Here is a 23248-nt window from a genome sequence, read left to right as displayed (position 1 = left end):
GGTCCAGTTGATCTGATTGCACTTCAAGAAAACTAATCCTATCTGATTACGTAGTCTAGCGTTTCACATTTGTTTTTTGTGTTTGTTATTTAGCATTAATTTTGAAATGTGTACCCCTCAGTGTTTTGTTTCCTATTATCTGTCGGAGTATATCTGGTTCCGTTTCAATGTAGTCTACAATCTTCTTTTCGAATATAAAATTTTCCCGCCATAGAATTTAAAATTGTTTTCTCCTTGTTTAGTTTATTACATCAATTCGTTTGTTAATACGTTGGTAGGTTTGTTAGTACGTCACATAGTTTGCAATTTTCTTAGTCTAGCTGGACAAAATTAATAACTTCTCTCCTATTCAACACATTTTCATTAAACTTTATGCAGAACTTTAAGCAAGCATATTTGATTTGTGTGCAAACTTTGGTTACGTTTGTGTAAGGGAACTACCCTTTTATAGGGGATGAATTTACACAAAATTAATAACTTCTTTTCTATCTAACATATTTTCATGACAATTTATCCAAAAATTTAAGGTAACATATTTGATTTGTGTACAAACTTTGATTACCTTTTTGTACGGGGAACTACTCCTTTATAGGGGGTGAACTTAAACAAAATTAATAACATTTCTATCTAAAATATTTTTATGAAGCTTTATGCAGACATATATTCATAAAAGCATACAGTGAAATCAACAAGTCGAAAAATGATTTTTTCCAGCTAGATTGAGAAAATAGGACACTGTGCGTCGGTAGGTTTGTTAGTATGTCTGTAGGTTTGTTCATACGTCTGTTGATTTAGCCTGTTAGGTGTGCCTACTGTTACTAGGAATAATAACTAGAATAATATGATAATAAATGGTTGCAAAATTTGTTTTGTCCTTTATATGTGCAGAAATTTGATCGGAACAAATGTAACTTTTTAAAATTCCTTTTCAGAACGAAAAGTTACATTTGTTCGGGTCAAATTTTTGCACATTTAAAGAACAAGACTAAAATTATTTCAATCATTTATTACCAGAATTCACTGCTATCTTAAATTGAAAGAGCATATTGGGAATTAAATCAGTAGCTTTCCCAAAACAAGCTACGAAATGTTCAATATAAAACAATTTTTATCTCTGAAAGGATAAAAAACGACCAAAATTGTATTCAAATATTTTGTTTCAAATATCTCAAAGAATAACCCCCTGAAATTAATGGCATTACTTATGATTCATTTTGCATGCCAGTTTACCTGTATCTCCAATATCCGAATAAATGAAATAGACTTACTTCTGTTATTTTGTATACGTTAGAAAAAAATAGCTTTAGTTATGTTACAAAGACGGGAAGATGTTCACTGTAAGGAGACGCCCATATAGACCTACCCAATGATATTTTCTAAACTCCGAATTGAAGGTCTTTCGCAGCTGTTTGAATTATATTTGCAGCCCTTCTAAACAATTGCCCATATACGAACGTAGAGTAGGCCTACTTGTTTCGAAAATAACGACCTGAAAACTTTGCGCACGAACAAAACCTAAAGGTAATTGTGCCTCTGCAATACATCTTTATGCACTGCAACTGGTTCTCGTTCATTCTGCATAAACAGGTCCTTCATTTGAATTGGAGATTTCCAGTTTCAATCATTCGTTGCAGTACGGTATAGAGTTCTTTTGTCAAATTTAAAACTTTGTATTGCTGATTCAAGTGTGTTCTCAAAGTGAATTCAAATGCACTATAACAGAGTTCACCGTTGTGTAGTAACGGTTAGTACGTCTGACCATGAAACAAGCGAGCCTGGGTTCAAATCCCGGTTGGGACAATTTACCTGGTTGAGTTTTTTCAGGGGTTTCTCCACAACCAATTGAAGCAGAATTTGGAAGATAACTTTCGGCGTTGGACCTCGGACTCATTTCGCCATCATTAATTCACATATCATCCATGCAATAGCCCGGGTTAAGTTCACGGTGCGGCGTGCTGTACTTGTACAAGAGCGTGGCCGTTCAGCTACCCAATCATTCACAGAATTTATTTAGTATTTATTTATTTAACCTGATAGAGATAAGGCCGTCAGGCCTTCTCTGCCCCTCTACCAGGGGATTACAACTATAACATGAAGAATAAAATTACAATTAATATTAAATTTAAAATTACAATTACAATAAAAATTAAAGTACGACATGATTACGTGATTAATGAAACCTAGACATTTTATCATAGAAGTTAAGAACAAAGAATATTTTTGTATTTACTGAATTACAAATTAAACCTAGAGTAGGCCTAACAAAATTCTGTAGTGATGAAAATACCGGATATTGAAATATTTTGTGATATATTAAGAGAACTATTTACAAGAAACCATGTCTGAACGAGTCTCAATTACTGACCAAGTGCCTAGTAAGTTTGCGTTTGAATTCAATTTTATTTCGACAGTCCCTGATGCTAGCAGGTAACGAATTCGAGTCTTGGCAGGGCTATTGTGAAAGAGGATGAGTATGAGGAGGTGCGATGGGATGGTATTGTTAGTAGTTTCATGACGAGAGCGTGTGTTCAGATTGTGGTGGGAAGAAAGGTAAGTGAAGCGAGAATAGGAGTGGTAAGCACAATAAGCCTCAGGCTGCAGTGCTAGCCTTCGGGTCTCTCCTCCGTACAAGAGAGAGAGAGAGAGAGAGAGAGAGAGAGAGAGAGAAAACAAAACAAATAGAAGTTATTGACATCCGAATTTGTAATGCAAAGCCACTGGCGTGGCTCAGTCGGTTAAGGCGATTGTCTGCCGGTTTGAAGTTGCGCTCGGGCGCGGGTTCGATCCTCGCTTGGGCTGATTACCTGGTTAGGTTTTTCCGAGGTTTTCCCAAACCGTAAGGTGAATGCCAGGTAATCTATGGCGAATCCTCTGCCTCATCTCGACAAATACCATCTCGCTATCACCAATCTCATCGACGCTAAATAACCTCGTAGTTGATACAGCGTCGTTAAATAACAAACTAAAAAAATGTAATGCGCATTTTCATTTTCAACGAATACAGAGAAAGAATAGTACATTATGCAGCGAGCCTATAATGGTAGTAATTAAGACGCAAGTATGTTTGTTTATTAAACGAGAGCAAGCGAGTTTCATAATTTTCATACGAGCGTCTTAATTACCGTTATAGGCAAGTTTCATACGACTTTTTATGCTCGACCATATTTCTAACTTGAAAGTATTGAAAATTAGGTCTTTTTATGGTTATGTGCGAACTGACCTGAATTGAGATTTGCGCAGACGCGAAAGTATTGATTTTTTCCGAGGCCGAATGTCATTGACCTTGGCACAGAATAAGAATGAACATTAGTCTGATATAACCTGGAAATTGATTTAGAATTGAAAAACGAGATGACAAATTGAATTTATTTGAATATTATTTACAATTAACGCTAATTATTATACTCGTAGTAACAGAACATAACCTTCTGCGACAGTATTGGATTTCCAGCCTCCGTGACTTTTCGCTAATTGTCTGTCGATTGCATATCCGAGAATAATCGATATAACGGTACAAAGCTGACTTGTGATTGGCTGAAGACCTGTACTTTAATGAGTAGGTGTACTTTAATGACATGCATTAAAGGACTGCTACCAGGTGTATAATTACTACATTTCGGCATGGTCGAGCATAAAAGAATTTATAAAACAGTTATATTACCGGTTGCTCTGTATGGTTGTGAAACTTGGAATCTCACTCCGAGAGAGGAACATAGGTTAAGGGTGTTTGAGAATAAGGTTCTTAGGAAAATATTTGGGGCTAAGAGAGATGAAGTTACAGGAGAATGGAGAAAGTTACACAACACAGAACTGCACGCATTGTATTCTTCACCTGACATAATTAGGAACATTAAATTCAGACGTTTGAGATGGGCAGGGCATGTAGCACGTATGGGCGAATCCAGAAATGCATATAGAGTGTTGGTTGGGAGGCCGGAGGGAAAAAGACCTTTAGGGAGGCAGAGACGTAGATGGGAGAATAATATTAAAATGGATTTGAGGGAGGTGAGATTATGATGGTAGGGACTGGATTAATCTTGCTCAGGATAGGGATCGATGGCGGGCTTTTGTGAGGATGGCAATGAACCTCCGGGTTCCTTGAAAGCCACAAGTAAGTAACAGAGAAAGAAAAGCCCTAATGCAGCATTTTTATTGTTGCCTTTTCATGTTAAAATGCTAATTTTCATAACGATACAAGCCATGTTTTACGCCTTTTGTCTGTCAGGGTTTTAAAAAAAATTTGACCAACATGCTAGGATGGAACAAATTGTCTATAAGCAGCTTCAAAATCGTTACATAAATTCAATTTTATGTTGTAGACGCAAAATGTAACCAAACATATTTTTGTAGATATAGAGTCGAGCGGGACTAAATGAATTTTTTTCAACTTATTTCCTGTCCAAAATCAGTTCAATGTACTTAATTTGTGTAGAAACTGTGCAATACTATCCGGTTAAAGCAAGCTTCCTTTCGTTTTTCAGTCTGGTGAAAATTACTACTAGCGTTTTGTTCGAGCTGACAACCATTTGTCTCTGCATTTTTCATCTTCACTGCTATTTGCAGCACTCCAGACTTCACAAGGAAAACACCTTCAATAAATAATACGATACCCTACTTGTCCTACAGTACAATAGCGAGCCTTTAGAGTTCTGCAACATACTCTTCACAAACAGGTTCCACCTTAAAGACTACAATACAACTTGGAAACTCGTACAGCCTTCACATGACTTCACATTACTTTCCTGTTAATCAGTTTGAACTCTGAAACTGCAATTTCAAACGACTTTCCAACGAATGCTTTTCCTAAGTATAGAAAGCTATATTACAGACAACCGTATTAGAAAAAAAATACGACATACAAATATATATATATATATATATATATATATATATATATATATATACACACACACAGGGTGTATCAAAACATGTGGGAAAACTCTGGGGAATTGATAGGGCCTGAAGGCAAGCAAAAAAGTTCATGTTTTGATACACCCTGTGTATGTATATGTATGTGTATATATATATATATATATATATATATATACACAGGGTGTATCAAAACATGTGGGAAAACTCTGGGGAATTGATAGGGCCTGAAGGCAAGCAAAAAAGTTCATATGAACATAGATCAATTTGGCTTAGTTTTTTAGTTCGTCATTGCTTGTCGTGTACATAATGAAGTTCAATTTACAACTTTGGACTCTGAAGGTGACGTGGATAATGGAGCGGTTCTCGTAGAATTCTTCACACTGCCATATTACTCACATTCTCGATTGCTGCTATGTCTGGTGCTGCTCCCGCTATTATTCTCAATATGATTGAGGACTTGTTGGTATTTCACCATCTGAAACACTGTTTTAAAAGTCTGCTTCCATAAGACTGTAATGTAGCCTATTCTTCAGAACGTCTTGTTGTTGGGTAAATGTCTATTTGGAAATTGTTCAGCATACAAATGACTTTTTAATTTGCATTGCAATTAGCTCGTCTGTACATAAGGAACATTTCTACCATTTCCTGATTAGAGTACTCTACCATTTCCTGATTAGAGTACTCCATTTTGAGCACTAATTGCAATGTAATTAATTATTACACTCAAAATAACACATTTGAACAATTTGTAAATAAAATTTCCAGCATATGTCTTCTGTTTTTGTTATGACTTGAATACAGAAGAAAATTGCACGTGGGTCGTTTATCATCACAGATGTTGTGCATACCACAAACAATTGACTGTAATTAAAAAAAAAAAACTAAGCGTAATTGACCATATTATGTTTATATTAACTTTTTTACTCGTTTTCAATCTTTTCCCCAGAGCTTTTCCACATGTTTTGATACATCTTGTAGCCTATAATTATGTCGCTTATCTAATATCTAGGGTTACCGGATTTCTCCGGACATGTCCTGCTTTTTAGGTGTCCTGCTTCCGGCCAGGCATTGTAGAAAATCGTACATTGTCTCGCTTTTTAATGCCACTGGACATAAAAATGCAAGTTTTCGCGCGATGTACATTATAACGTAAGTGTTACTTACACTTTATAACAGATCGCAATCTAATCTACAGTATGACCAAAGAACATCGAATGAAAATCATAATCTAGCAGGCGGTGATGCTTCGATAATGGAAAAATATAGATTACAGGATGCGGAAGTAGCTTTCGATTATCGATTAGTGTATTTCCGGAACTTTTGTTTCCTCTGAACCTCTTGTATCGATTCTAGCGTGCACCTAGTTAAACAATTTACATTATTATCAGAATTATTCAAAATTAGTGACACATTTTTATGTCCTGCTTTTTTGTGGAAATCCTGCATTTTCAGGAAAAAGTCTTGCTTTTCATTTTCTACGTCTGTAACCCTACTAATGTCGATGACGTCTTCAGATTCCTAGTAGCCGTAGCCTTCTATTAATCCAATGTCCAATTTGCAGCAGTCTTTCCTTCATGGTATCATAAATGTCTTGGCTCCAGGAAACTTCAGGTCTTCCCCTGCATATTCTTCCTTCAGGTTTTCACTCCAATATACATTTTGACAGTAGTTTTGCCTCAATTAGCTGAACGTCGCCATATCATTTTAACTACTGTGATTTGATGTAATGTAAAATTGTATCCTGAAATGCTGTCTTTTCTCGTAAAATTAAGTTTCTAATTTTCTTGAAATTCTTGCTGCTTTCTTAAAATCCACTTCAGTTGCCTGAATGTAGTGCATTGTTACTTTTAATGCTCAAAGTTCTGCTCCGTACCTAAATTAGAATACTCATAAATTGTCACACATGGAAATTTTAGTTATTTACAGATTTTTATCCCGTAATAATTCTATTTAGTAATTGCTAATTTTTGCTAATTTTCCTTTATTACTTCTATTCCTTATTTCGTCTTCATAATTTCCATCTTTATTTGGTTTAATTCCCAGTATATGTTACTTTACAAGATTTTATAATTTATCAGTTTTTCAAAATCAAATTTTGCATTCGTTCACCAATTGATAAATATTTTGTTTTCAATGCTAATCCTCATTTATTATATTTCTCTATCAATTTTCTTGTCATATATTCTAAATCATAAGTTTGGACCGTTAACGACTGATAAATGATTAATAACTGATAAAATGGTTTACAAAATAATATGGCATATTCAATGGAATATGACAAATTAGATATGAAAATTTAAATTTATTAATTCATTATGAAATAAAAAATACTCATAGATCAGGTGTTTTATTCTTACCGGAACATTAAAGTTCAAAGATGAAATGTATTCAAATTTGTTTTGAAGGTAGGCCTACGTGCAGTCTCTCAACCTGTTACACTTGGTGCAGAATGTTCAATATTAGACCCCGCGGAATATCTGAAGAACGTTCAGCTAGTTCTTTAAAGTTATGTCCCTATACAAGTCGGTTGCAGTGTGAAGTCTCATCGAGCGTTATGTTTGTTCTACGACTGCTTAAGACATCCCGTTTCATGGAGCACCCAAGCAGCTCTTTCTTGGATCATTGACCCTGCTTCGTGCAAGACGAGCGTTCTGCTGGTCCTTATCAGTGTATCAGTTTACTGTATGTATCAGCCGATGTGCAGAAACGCTGTAGAGGGCGTTTTTCTTTGTACCTGTACCTGTGACGTGAGTCGCCCGCTTTCTGCGAGCTCTTATGTTTAGATTTGTTATGTTTAAACAATTGACTGTAGTTCATTTTAACCTGAAAGGCTTTCAGAGATCCACTGTTTTAACAATTATGCACTAATTACTGAAGTACATTTGTGAATAGCATTACAAAATGGCACTCTCTCCAGCACGTGTGAAACAATACTCAGAATTAAAAACAGAATATAAAAATGTGCTAAAATTATGTAGTTATACACGTATTCATGAAGTAATGAGATCTAGCGTAAGCATTTCATCTGGCAAAATATCCGATTTCCAGTGGGGAAATTAGGAATTTACTTCCCTCTTATATGGTACGAATTTTTTAATCTACTAGTTTCCACTATTTATTTAATTAATTAATTTTATTTATCTATTTTATTTATCTATTTTATTTATTTATTTAATTTATTTATTTAATTTATCTATTTAATTCATTTATTTAATTTATTCATTTTATTTATTTATTTTATTTATTTATGTATTTATTTATTTTCTATTTAATTTATTTATTTAATTTATTCATTTTATTTATTTATTTTATTTATTTATGTATTTATTTATTTTACTTATTTTATTTATTTATTCAGTAGGCAAAGTGAGTATAAATTCAAAATTATAAAATAAAAATGTTTCTAGCCACTACCCTAAGAGCCAGGCTCGTGTACGGTGTGGTCTTAGCCTATAATACAACATAAAATTTACAAACGATGTATGCCCTAGTTCAGATAATATTAATAGTCTATTAAATATACGAGGTCACTCAATAAGTCGCAAATTGAAAGGACAGGGACCTCTCAAATTGCAGATTAGATTTCACGGCGCTTCTTCCGACGGCCTTCACATGCTTTGTCATCGAACAACAGATGACAGCGTCTTGCCATCCTAACGGCAAACACTAGCCAACTCCTCCTCGCCCCGTTCCGTGATCAATTGATCAATCTCAGCCCCCCTCGCGTATGTGGTACCTAAGAGGTTACGTCCAATTTCGGCTTCCCCTTCAAAATTTTCTAGAGCTCCTTCAGGGGAGCAGCGTAACCCGGAGTGGGACTAGTGGCCAACAGGCTTGGAGCTCACATATTTAGTTTTGTACAGCCCCCAACCCCTTGCAAGGACGCGTTTTGCGTACCTTTTAAATTTTCCTCCCAATTCTCCTTCGATTTTTTTCGATTTTTTCGACAAAGATAGAGACCTTAGAAATGTCATTATTAGGCTTGTCAACAAAGTTGTAGAACCAACTAACGGCGGGTCTGGACGTGCATTTTTCTCCTTCAGTGTAAAATATAATCTCTAAACACAGTTAATTTTTATATGGAATTTTTATTTTCTTGCTCAGTTGAAGCCCATTTGAAATTTATTTCCTCCTAAAATCTCATTCTTGATCATAATTGAATCCGAAAGCGTTAGATCCAAAGCAGTGGTGTTAAGGGGACACACATGATTTTCAAAACTTCCACAATTTGCATCCAAAATTTGTGAAATTTAAAGTACATAAACAACCTACAATACTATCATCTATACAAAATTTGGTGCTATTAGGATATTATAGTTTTAAAATTATATATTTTAAAATATATTTTATATTGACATCACTAAAATGCTCCTTGCGTCAAAGTTTTCAAAATTCTTAGTTCATATTTGCTCAAAAGCTTGAAAATAGTCACGGGAATAAAGTTTAATAAACTTTATGAGCTCGGTCTAAATGGTCACAATGAAGTTTTAAATTTCATGAATTTACCATTACAATATAGGCTATATTCATTCAAGTGCAATATGAAAGTGTCTCGAAGGAACTTAATATTAATATTTCATACACATGCAAATTAAACTTTTTATCAACATTTAATTTCTTTATTTGAAATTTCAAATCAATCGGAAGATGCTACAGGCTCATGGTCAAGTACAAATTTATACAATAATACAGAACATATAATACAGAATAATACATCAGACTACAGAATATAATTACAACACTAGAAATAGAAATAAAATAATACAATCAATATAAAAAGAGGATACAATAATATTAACAAAATTTGAGGACCGGATGAGCAGCGCTCGTGTTCGGTCGCAGTTCAGATATATTATTAATGTAAGAGGAATATGCGTATAAATAAAATAAAATAGGAACTAAAATTAAAATTACAGCTGCAATGAAATTGTATAATATAATATTAACATAAAGAAGAATAATATCGTACGTGAATAATGTAGGACAATTTATGAAAAATATATATTCCGAAATTAAAGAATACAAATATAATATAGGCTGATCAATAAGCTATAAATGTATTTAATGAAATTGAAGCCATTAACACGTTTCTATGTTAGTGGGTTACATGTTAGAAGTTCTGGGTGTAATTTAGCTACAGAATTATACAACGAGGGCCAAAATTAATGCTATGCTTTAGACCAGCAGATATGAAACATTTAGGTTCTACTAATGTTGAATTATTATTTCGTCTTGTCATGATTATGTGCCTGTAATATAAATTTATTACGATTTTTATGATAAAATTTTAACAGAGTAATGACCTCTGTGAGAAGTTCCAGACCAAGCTGACAATCCAGAGGTGTGAAAATTATTAGAATAATCTTAATTTTAAAGGTTTTTTAATAGTTCCTTCACAAATATTAATTGAATTGATGAATATTGGTATATATTACTATACTGATTTAGGATATATTTACTACTAACAATGCCGGAAAGCATTGTTGTACATTTATATTTTTCTTATTTTACAATTGTTATGGGAATTCAGATATTATTATATTATGTTGGCGGAATTGGAAACCTAAAAAATTATATGCACAAAACAGATGTATACATTTATTTGAACCTTCACAACAATGTAAACGCAAAGAACAAGTTGTTTAAAGCATTTCTTAATTAATTTTTATGTTTCCAATTCCGCCAACATAATATAATAATTTCTGAATTCCCATAACAATTGTAAAATAAGAAAAATACCAATGTACAACAATGCTTTCCGGCATTGTTAGTAGTAAATATATCCTACATCAGTATAGTAATGTTATATACCAATATTCATCAATTCAATGAATATTTGGGAAGGAACTATTAAAAAACCTTTAAAATTAATATTAATCTAATAATTTTCACACCTCTGTAACTGTTGTGCAAGGAGCTTTTTTCATTCAATAAACTGCTTAAAATTTTAAAATCGAGAAAACTCTCTAAAAAATTTAATCACTCACGCACAGTATGTTTGGCAACATTTCATTATATGACTAGATAATTTAAAACCGTTTGAAATATAATTATGGGTCATAAAGAAGTAAATTTTCTTGATTTTTTTTTTTTTAGCGTTATTTCACCATGATGTATCCTTCAGTTGTCATGAACAAATTGTGATTTAAACCAACTAAAAGTAGCCTCAGCTTCCATTTTCAATGCCTGTCGCATCAATTCTAAGTAACATTACATATGCAACGGATTATTAATTACCAAGATGCTGCTGAGTCGTGGAATGAAAAGAAGACAAATGAGATATGCTGCTGTGAATTAAGCACGTTCATCTATTTCGCTCTCGTTGCTGCCCAGAGGAGCGGCTACTACACATGCACGCACGCAATGCGCAAAGAGTATGACAAAAGATAATAATCGTTCATAAAAATGAAGTTCTAAAAGAAGCAAATCATAAATTAATATAGTACATATAATTATAGATTATTTTCGTAATATTTCAGCATAATATTCTAAGATATGACCAAGATTTGTTCGTTAATTGCTTTAACTCGCCCTGTCATTAATGGAAACAATATTGATAATATTATTTGTACATAAAAGCAGCAGTAGTAACCATATAGTGTGTACAAAAGTATGATAAATTGTGAGTAAATTTGTAAGTTTCAGTTTTACCACAAAATGTAAAACATAAGTTGTGCAAAATAGACTGATATATTAATATTATGGGAATGTTTAAAAATATTCAGGTGGACAGTATGGCAAAAAAAAAAGAAATCTTGTATACATATTTTTTAATATTTGAAATATGTTTTAAATCTTACGTATGAAAACTAATCACTTTACACATTTCCATTCAGTAACAGTAGTAAAATAATAATAAGAAAGTTTAGCGATTTATATAGACACTCGTTGCTATGCTGAATTTGTTCTTATTTCAACGTTGGCTTCCTTTACGTTCTGGTTTAACGTAGAAAGTCTTGTGAAAGAAATAATCGTTGTGCCAAATTCAAAACTGTTGGTCTCAAAACTGACTAGTTACAGCGTTGGCCAAGCGTTGCTTAGCTACGCCTGAGAAGTGGTAAAATGCAGCAGTAAAAAAGAAATTATCTTAATGTATAATAAGGTTATCACGCGTAAATGCCATTATAGACTTCTTATAGCCGGATAGCGATTACAGTCTTTCCGGTATAACGATGTGGCAATGCTAGAACGGCTTTCAACTGTTCGTTTCTGCTACAAAAATGTCTGGTTACAGCGAGTTGTTTAAAAGAATTTCTCCATTCGAAAAATTGGGAAGTAACTACAGCGGATACTATATACAGTGTTTTTAAAAAATACGGGGCATAATTTCAGGTATGTATTTCCCACATGTAGACAATCAAAATAGTTCATTACAACATGTGTCCGGAAATGCTTTATTTCCGAGTTATGGCCTTCACAACATTGAAATTCACCGGAACCATACCTCATGTTTTAGAAGACACTCCACTGATCAATCGTCAACACATTCACTTCTTGCATGATGGCGCTCCTGCACACTTCAGTCGTACGGCTCGCCGGTACTTGGATCGAAGGTTTCCTGATCGATGGATAGGTAGAGGTGGCCCAATTGCTTGGCCTCCACGCTCACCTGATCTGAACCCTCTCGATTTCTACTTGTGGGGCCATTTAAAATCATTGGTTTATTCGTCTCCGGTGCCTGATTTGGAATCCCTTCGGAATCGAATTGTGGCATGTTCTGAGGACATACGCAATACTCCTGGAGTTTGGGATCGTGTTCGCAGGTCAATGAGACATCGATGTGAGGTCTGTATTCAAGCAGGAGGTGGGCATTTTGAACATCTTCTGTAATGACAACGACCTGCGGAAAGAAAAACGTTCCGGTGAATTTCAATGTTGTGAAGGCCATAACTCGGAAATGAAGCATTTCCGGACACATGTTGTAATGAACTATTTTGATTGTCTACATGTGGGAAATACATACCTGAAATTATGCCCCGTATTTTTGAAACACCTTATATAGTGAACGAGCCATAGTTAATGCTGATACGAGAATATTTATATTAATTAATTGTTTTAATTCCTTTGGGTCCGGAGATTGCGGGAAAGATGAACTAAATTTACCGCTTGCCGTCGTTTAGACAAAAGAAAGAACCCGGAACGATAATATGAAGTTTATATCCAAAATATGAACTATTAAATGCACGAAACGTCACACAAACATATGACGGACAGAACTCTAACAAATGGGTGAATATGTTGTTGAAATAAGTTTAAAATCGACAATGCACAATATTCAACATCTGCAGTGCAGACTTGTCAAAACAATCTTTTCAATATGTTTCATAAGTTAAATTTCATATTGTCAGATTAATTTTATTACAAGGTCGGTACTAGCCCGTAGGTTTCTCTATAATAAAGACAGCATTGTTAAAATTCGAATGTGTTGCAACACCAAGCACAGGGATTTTATTGAAGGAGGGATAAGAGGACTATGTTTTGTGTCGACGTAGATTTTGTTACTCTGACGGTTAAAAATTAGAGAAGGGGAAACGATTATGGATAAGAAATACTCAAACCTAAATGTCATTCGTTCAAAAAAGTTCAAGGGACGGGTTCAAATCCGGTAATTCCCCCTTGCGTACACTCTTGATTCTGGAGAAAAATTGTACAATTTTATGTACGTTACATTTCCAAAAGACTAAAATAATTGAAGCGTCGGCTAGAATAACGTTATAAGTTATATTTGGTAAAATTTACAGGAGCTGCAAAGATGTGTATGCGTACAACGTTGTTCTTATGAGGGTAGCAAACTTTTGAGTGGACAAATTTCACGTACTGCATTGATGGACAGTTACAAGCCAAGGAGTATAGCAAGGTAACATGACATACAACATTATTACACGGAAACACGCCGAATGAAAATTTTGTAACTTACAACGTTGTTCCAGCCGACGCTTCAATTATTGAATAGGGAAGAAAATTTCTAGGCATTTTCAAAACATGCTCTTTCGGTACTTGGAACATTATTTCTCTTATCTATTTGTTTTACCGTATGACAGTAACGAGGGAGCAAATATATACAGATATACTGTACTTCCTTCGCGAAGGTTGTAATTTTATATTTCACTATTTTGAAAAATATTTTGCATCAACATGCCCAATTCGTCTAATTTCTAGAAGATAAATTTTATGGCCCAATTTTGAAGTAGGTCCTACATATATGTTGTTTACATTGCACTTGTTTTCAAGCATCTAACAAAAGAGTTTGAATAACTGCACAAATCTCAACCAAAGGTCAGGAGGTCTTCGTTTGTATTTTGTGATATTCTTCTCTCACTATTTCATTCATGGACTGTCTTCAGTATTGTTTGTACCGTTAATGAATTGTGTGGTGTGGGATTGTAACAGTTCGTAAAAGGAGGGAAATTCTCTGCAGGAAACTTTCCTGAAAGTAGTTCCATACCAAGATAACAGTACAGATGGCACAGTTCACAGCGTAAGAGACTTGAATTCATATTGGGTCCGTGTATAAACACAAGACGAAAATATTCTTCATTGTAACTAATATTTACTTATAAATTTGTTAGACTTTTCTAGGCAATTCTATGACAGCTTGGGTTATCTACAGGACTATGGGAATACTGTTGCCACTCATGTTATCTTCACTGCATAAAATATCCCCTGAAGTCTCCTGAAGATTGTTCACTATAGACATCGTTTTATGCCAGTCATGGCCGGTTTTTCCAAGTATTGTTAGAAAATTTAACGACTGTTAAACTCTAAACAGTTTGTTAATTAATAAAATTATGTTTTCAACACCAGTTTGGTTTAACAGATTGTTAACAGTTCGTTTATTTTAAATGTAGGATTTCGGGCAGTTAATTCGTTTAACAGTTAGTTAAATATGGCCAATGTCTCCACAGCTGTTCGAACAGAAGTTGCGAAATTGATATTTTGTCTCTCTCTGTAGGGAATGTTTAGCATATGACTGGTAATATAACATTTAAAAAATACTTTGGACTGTTTAAATACATCAGTGTTATTTTATTTCATTCGTATTTCGTATCCATAATAGCAATGAGGAAATATAACCTTACTTTGTAATTATTATTCAGCACGTCATCTACAACTTTCATTTGTCAACTGTTTATGAAGCGTGGCCTACTATAACATGTTGTCATTTTATGCAAGTTTCATGACTCTCTCTATAAAATAGAATGTAAAGATTAATTTTAGCCAATCAAAAATTGTCTTACATGTGTAGAATCATTACCAACTGCTGTTGAGTAGTTAAAATAGTGCTAACAGACGTTATAGTTAAGTGTTGGTTATCTTAAACAAAATTATGTTGAACAAATGGGAAAATACATTAACAACGCGTTAAAAATAAACATATGGTTGATTTAACATTCGTTAAGCAAAATTAAACATTACTTGGACAAACTGGCCATCAGGCTTTTTATTGTTTAACAATGTTAATGCCACATTGTTCTTACAATACCAAAGTTTCCAGCATAGTTACCTATGCCAATAAATTTGATATTTAACATTATCGATAGATTAATTCGTTGTTATTCTCGGGTATCACATTTGGTGGTTAGCGCAGTTCATAAATATTAATTATATCATTCTGAAGTGTTTGTTTTTATGATGATGTCAGTCTTAGTTGAACTTGGAAACTACGTACATTCAACACTTAAAGGGTTAGGTACAGCTTACAGCAGTAAAATTTTTGGAAATATTCAACATTTTTTCCTCCATTACTGTATCTTGTACAGGGACATCATTTTATTTTTACTTCAATTTTTATTGTACCTGAGTTTTTGAATGTACTTCACTCCCACCCCTTCTACTAAGGAAGTTCCAACTCCACACAGAACCAAGACCGCAGATAGTAAGCAGTACTGAGTTACTGAGTATAGTACGTTCCAGAAATATGTTCGCGTTTTCCAGTGACGAAAGAGCTTTCAATATTGAATCATATTTTCGCACAGGTACTGACCGTTTGCCTACGTCGCATCCCGATTTCCCCCACCTGCTTCTGCTCGCCCCTCTGTAATAGCTGGGCTGTCTTAGCTCTTTTCTGAAAACATTAATTTCACTTAGGAATTGGAAGTTTACGTAATATAATACAGCTGTTTAATGTAACTTAAATAAAAGGGCCTCGTTAAGTAATTAACTGTCACGTGATTTCCTCCCTTTCTACAATCCTGCGGCATAACCACTTGGACGGACAGTAGATAGCATGTCTGAGTAATTTTATATTTTCGGGTCGGGCAGAAGTGAAGATTGAATTTACAGTACGTAGAGTAGGTACAGAATTATTTCAACACGAGTTACTAGTACGAAGGACGAAACTGGCAATTGGAATTAGATGCAATAGTCTGTAGTGCGATAATATGCACAAAAGAACTGAAGCCTGTATCGAAATGAACGGCCACCATTTTCAAAATTGTGTTTAAATATTCATATTATGATTATTTTTCAATTTAACTTCTTTCTCTATATTGTACGCTAATGTGCTGTAGACAGTATAATATACACTGCATAATGAATACGTTCGCATGGATAACTCACTTCGTGAGTAAAAACACTTATTCTTAATACAGTACTGTACTTCGATTAAAGAAAAATCTAATGAAAATTATCAAACTCAAAATCGCGATATTTCCTAGTTTACGTAAATGGATGAACTACTTTTCTTCCTTCCTATAGCTAGTAAAGTGATTTGAGTTTTACGCCAGTATCATCGAACTCCAGTCTTGGAGGGGGGAGCAAGCGGTGTTTCCGGTTCTCTAAAGGTATAGACAGGTTAATATTAAAAATGTTAGTAAAAATAAAATGATGTCCCTGTATAATAATGAAAATTGATGTGTAAAACACTGTCCTTCTGCTATATGAAAAAAATATTTTTAAGATTAATTTTTTTTTTTTCAAAATTCAAAATGGTAGCAGTTTACTGTGTAGTAATGAAGCGTTTTCCTCATAACTCCTAAACTTGTCAACTTTTCCATGTTGTCTTTCTTTTATTTTATTGCTGAAACTCATGTTTACAATATCATGCTCTTTCAACTACATTCCTTAATAAATAATATTTTTTTGTGTGTTAGAAGAAAATGCTGATATTTGACCATTTTAAAATTAATTTAGTTTTTATCAGACAATCTATCGAAGATAGAGAAGTGATCTTGCATCATATTGTAGAAATGACATGCATAAATACACACAAAAAATTTCATCATAGAATGTTGGATAGTTTTTTAGTTATGTGGGAAACGCTTGATCATTGTATAGTGAACTGAATTTTGAAAAAAAAAATGCAAAAAATTGTTTTAAATCATAATTTTTTTTTTCATATAGCAGAAGGACAGTATTTTACATATAACAATTTTCATTATTGTGCAAGATACAATAATGGAGAAAAAAATGTTTAATATTTCCCAATTTTACTGCTGTAAGCTGTACCTAACCCCTTAAATTGTGAATTACATTTCACTTTCTGATTGAAGGCTATGTCTCTGAACTATGTGCAGCAATAGTAAATATTACCCGATTTTAACGTTATTTCGATTCTTCCCAGTATTGAAGGTGCACAAACATAGTTTGGGATCCATTCGTTTCATGTGGGCAATTATTCTTGCGGTTTCATATGTTTTATTTATAAAGTTTCGATATTACTAAATTAACATTATTTTCAGATTCTGGGGAGGCGAGGCCGTCTTCCGCGAAAGATCACGCCGCCACCGCCCTCAACTGTCTCCTGCGCAGTGAACCACCGCGTTTCTGCGCCAAGACATCAGGTAAGATTATCAGCTTTTCAGTTACATGAATTTCATTACCTGATATTTGTAGAATTTCTTTATAGGCCTAAACAATCGTTATATAAAAGTCAGTGTAATATAGTAAAGCCTCATTTTAAGTGTTACGATGGATTTTCGATAAATTGAGTCACACAGAATTACTTCTGTTTCAGTATAGTACCCTGCTTATGGCTTTTAAGGAACCCGGAGGTTCATTGCCGCCCTCACATAAGCCCACTTCAGTCCATAATCTGAGCAAGATTAATCCAGTCTCTAACATCATACACAATCTCTCTCAAATCCATTTTAATATTATCCTCTCATCTACGTCTCGGCCTCCTCAAAGGTATTTTCCCCCTCCGGCCTCCCAATTAACACTATATGCATTTCTGGATTCGCCCATATGTGCTACATGCCCTGCCCATCTCAAATGTCTGGATTTAATGTTCCTAATTATGTCAGGTGAAGAATACAATGCGTGCAGTTCTGCGTTGTGTAACTTTCTCCATTCTCCTGTAACTTCATCCCTCTTAGCCCCAAATATTTTCCTAAGCACCTTATTCTCAAACATCCTTAACCTATGTTCCTCTCTCAAAGTGAGAGTCCAGGTTTCACAACCATAAAGATCAACCGGTAATATAACTGTTTTATAAATTCTAACTTTCAGAATTTTTGACAGCAAACTGGATGACAAAAGCTTCTCAACCGAATAATAACCGGCATTTCCCATATTTATTCTGTGTTTAATTTCCTCCTGAGTATCATTTATATTTGTTACTGTTGCTCCAAGATATTTGAATTTCTCCACCTCTTCTAAAGATAAATTTCCAATTTTTATATTTCCATTTCGTACAATATTCCCGTCACGAGTCATAATCATATACTTTGCCTTTTCGGGATTTACTTCCAGACCTATCTGTTCTTAGATAATAAATTTATAATTACTGTAATAAAATTAAGACAATTTATTTGTGGTAAGTATTGGTATGGTCAGAATCTTTTTAAACACAAAGCTAGAAATGCTTTGTAGGCAACATAGACGCTCGTGTGGCGTTGTTGGTTCACTTTAGAATCAGCCTACGTAGATATATTTTTGTATTTCATTTTTTAAGAATTATTCAGACAACAAAAACGAGTTGTGCAGCGAGCAGAGAGCAGGTGCGAGCAGCTGCCGGAACTACTAATTGTCTTCAGTCAGCTTTAAAGTTACGCTGGCTGATCAGAAAATTGTCGCAGCCATACCCACGCGAAATTCTAGAGTTCAAGCAACCGTCTGCTTGTAAGACACTAGAGATATCCTTAGGCTGCATATCAGAGTCGGTTGTACGAAAATCTAAACAATTTCTATAAATTGGACAAATATTGAATAGAAAAATGAAGACAAAAATCAAACATGGGAGGAAAAAACGCTTCATGCACATTTCCTGTCCAAAAGGAGTTGATGTCTAGTATCTTAGCATGAACACTATCACGTGCGTAAAGCACGAAACTGAAAAACGATAAGAATCTTATGAAAAGTCGATTTGAATGTTGACCAACAAAGAGAATAATATTTAATGTTGACGTCATGTCACAGATTATCTCAGACATGTAACATGAAGCGTTCCTCCAGCTTTGTCTTTAATTCAATTTCGAGTTCTTACTAAAATTGCAGAATATCAGAATAAGAAAACTAGTCATTGTTGCAAAGCGTCGTCAGTTAGCCAGTCAACGCTTCAGTTGCACTTCTAAAAAGTGAAGCAAGAAACTAATAGCCTACTGAACTTCGTAACTTGATAAAATTATTTTAACAATGTACAAAAATACTAAAACACTTAATTTTGTGCAATATCCATAAAAGTAAAAAAGGGAACACTAGTCCCGTCTTAATTTTGTGTGATATCCATAAAAGTAAAAAAAAAAAGGAACACTAGTTCCCTCATAATTTTGTGCAATATCCATAACAGAAAAAAAAAAAAACACTAGTTCCCTCTTAATTTTGTGCAATATCCATAAAAGAAAACAATCACTAGTTCCATCTTAATTTTGTGCAATATCCATAAAAGAAAAAAATCACTAGTTCCATCTTAATTTTGTGCAATATCCATAAAAGAAAAAAAATCATTAGTTCCATCTTAATTTTGTGCAATATCCATAAAAGTAAAAAAAAAATCACTAGTTTCCTCTTAATTTTGTGCAATATCCATAAAAGTAAAAAAAGAACACTAGTTCCCTCTTAATTTTGTGTTATATCCATAAAAAAGAACACTAGTTCCCTCTTAATTTTGTTTTATATCCATAAAAAAAACACTAGTTCCCTCCTAATTTTGTGTTATATCCATAAAAAAAGAACACTAGTTCCCTCTTAATTTTGTGCAATATCCATAAAAGTAAAAAAAAAATCACTAGTTCCCTCTTAATTTTGTGCAATATCCATAAAAGAAAAAAATCACTAGTTCCATCTTAATTTTGTGCAATATCCATAAAAGAAAAAATCACTAGTTCCATCTTAATTTTGTGCAATATCCATAAAAGTAAAAAAAGAACACTAGTTCCCTCTTAATTTTGTGTTATATCCATAAAAAAGAACACTAGTTCCCTCTTAATTTTGTGTTATATCCATAAAAAGAACACTAGTTCCCTCTTAATTTTGTGCAATATCCATAAAAGTAAAAAAAAAAAAAATCACTAGTTCCCTCTTAATTTTGTGCAATATCCATAAAAGAAAAAAAAGAACACTAGTTCCCTCTTAATTTTGTGTTATATCCATAAAAAAGAACACTAGTTCCCTCTTAATTTTGTGTTATATCCATAAAAAGAACACTAGTTCCCTCTTAATTTTATGCAATATCCATAAAAGTAAAAAAAAAAAAAAATCACTAGTTCCCTCTTAATTTTGTGCAATATCCATAAAAGAAAAAAAAAATCACTAGTTCCATCTTAATTTTGTGCAATATCCGTAAAAGTAAAAAAAGAACACTAGTTCCCTCTTAATTTTGTGTTATATCCATAAAAAAGAACACTAGTTCCCTCCTAATTTTGTGTTATATCCATAAAAAAGAACACTAGTTCCCTCCTAATTTTGTGTTATATCCATAAAAAAGAACACTAGTTCCCTCTTAATTTTGTGTTATATCCATAAAAAAAGAACACTAGTTCCCTCTTAATTTTGTGTTATATCCATAAAAAAGAACACTAGTTCCCTCCTAATTTTGTGTTATATCCATAAAAAAAGGAACACTAGTTCAGTCTTATTTTGTGCATTCTATGTGGACAATTCAAGCACATTAGATTGAAAACTACAGATTTCGAACAATTTTTCCTGCTTTCCATTTTTGCTATCTGCACTAATAAAGGAGTTTGTCTGTGTCGCCAGACTTTTGAATCGCCTCATATTAAATAAAACTTGAGGAAGGCTGGGACGTTATTTCAGTCCTTGATTAGTTTCTACGTAATTTTTGTTTAATTTCCCGTTTTCATAACAAAATTTGTGTCAATTGAACTGTTAATTAAATAGAACTTGCAGCCTAAAACATTTTTCTGGTGTTTTTGTTTTAACTATATTTCTGTAGCTAATAAGAGAAAACATATGAATATTAATACATAAAGACATAAGATTTCGTAGGAAATTTTTTTGTATATAAAAATTGAATCTTGAAATTATTGTTTTTCTTTCAGCAAGGCTACAAATATTTTAGATTTATTTAATTGTGCCTTACGTTCCTTCTACAAACTTTTCTTGACTTTCAGGCCCTAATTACGTTTCGCAAAGAACAAAGTGTGACGCTCATAATTATGTAGTTCCTCGCACTCGGTATATTAATAATTAATTATCATGGAGAGTGAAACTTGCGAGGAAGACGCCGAAATCCTCAATCGTGTACCGGTAATTTCTATCCTGGAAGTGAAATTGGTGTAATTTTCCTTCTTCCCGTAATTACGACACCTGCCAGTTGGTAGTGAGAACAGTTCCTAAACAGCAAATATTGCCGTCTTGTCAGTGTTGCCAACTGTTGCCAGATACCACAAGATTCTACGTACTGAATGACTTACTTACTTACCGTACTTTACCTTTATGTTGGAAGGTTATTTTAAATAATTCAATAATTAATAACATATTTTCATAGGCAAACTATACGAGAAAGGGATCAACATGTCAAGTATTTTGTGTGGCAATATGAAATTCATTGGTTTGACTAAACAATTGATTCACGAGACCTAACCTAAAAATGTATTTTGTTTGACCCACATGAAATTATTAGTACTAACTCCAAAAACTTACCTGACACAAAATAATTATAACCACAACGCAACACACAAAATAACTATTACTTGCTTATAAATGACTTTTAAGGAACGCGAAGGTTCATTGCCGCCCTCACATAAGCCCGCCATCGGTCCCTATCCTGAGCAAGATTAATCCAGTCTCTACCATCATATCCCACCTCCCTCAAATACATTTTAATATTATCTTCCCATCTACATCTCGGCCTCCCCAAAGGTCTTTTTCCCTCCGGCCTCCCAACTAACACTCTGTATGCATTTCTGGATTCGCCCATACTTCCTACATGCCCTGCCCATCTTAAACGTCTGGATTTAATGTTCCTAATTATGTCAGGTGCTTATTGTAGGAATTCGTAACAAGCTGTTTTTCACGGTGATGGGTTGTTAGCCCTTCGCCCAACCCCCTATCGGCTGTGTGGCCCACACCTGTGGAGTAACGGTCAGCGCGTCTGGACGCGAAACCAGGTGGCCCGGGCTCGAATCCCGGTCGGGGCAAGTTGCCTGCTTGAGGTTTTTTCCGGGATTTTCTCTCAACCCAATACGAGCAAATGCTGGGTAACTTTCGGTGCTGGACCCCGGACTCATTTCACCGGCATTATCACCTTAATTTCGTTCAGACGCTAAATAACCTAGATGTTGATACAGCGTCGTAAAAAACCCAATAAAATAAAAAAAAAATAAAAAATGTGTTGGAAGGTTATTATAAATAATTCAGTAATTAGTAACACATTTTCGTAGGCAAACTTACACGAGAAAAGGATCAACATGTTACATATTTTGTGTGGCAATATGAAATTCATTGGTTTGACTAAACAATTGATTCACGAGGCCTAACCTAAAAATGTATTTTGTTTGACGATATGAAATTATTGGTGCTATCTCCGAAAACTTACCTGACACAAAATAATTCTGTAGGTGAATGCATGACATTCAATAACACTTCATGAAATTGATACTAAAACTTTGTGTTGTACTAGCAGACCATATTGTAAATCTCGTCTGTATATATTTCATCTAGTCTGTGACTATAAATTAAGACATTATAATAGTATTAAGTTTTTTAACTTGTTCCATATTCTAGCTGTAAGACAATGTATGAATACCATGGAATGTTAATAAATACAATAGAATACCACAAAGCAACACACAAAATAACTATTGACCCGCCGTCTCTCTATTCGCAACTTGAGGACGCGCCATGCCGTGGAGATAGGGGGAAAATAACTTTTATGTATTAATAACACTGATATTAATTAATTTTAGAAGACTTCTGTATTAACAGAAAAATGAGAAGGATACTGCTGTATCAGGAATACAGAAAATTAAATATT

General features: G+C 33.9%; 1 protein-coding gene across 2 annotated transcripts in view; it reads left to right on the top strand.

Moving 5' to 3' along the window:
• Positions 1 to 23248, top strand: part of LOC138708761 (uncharacterized) — a 96546-nt gene that overhangs the window by 20991 nt on the left and 52307 nt on the right. For both annotated transcript variants that reach the window (XM_069838917.1, XM_069838916.1), the window contains exon 3: positions 17553 to 17654. In XM_069838917.1, coding sequence (XP_069695018.1) covers positions 17553 to 17654 — 102 coding nt within the window. The remainder of the gene's footprint in view (positions 1 to 17552; positions 17655 to 23248) is intronic.

This window comes from Periplaneta americana, chromosome 11 (genome assembly GCF_040183065.1).
Source record: "Periplaneta americana isolate PAMFEO1 chromosome 11, P.americana_PAMFEO1_priV1, whole genome shotgun sequence".
NCBI classification, from domain to species: domain Eukaryota; kingdom Metazoa; phylum Arthropoda; class Insecta; order Blattodea; family Blattidae; genus Periplaneta; species Periplaneta americana.
This window is presented reverse-complemented; position numbering and strand designations above follow the sequence as displayed.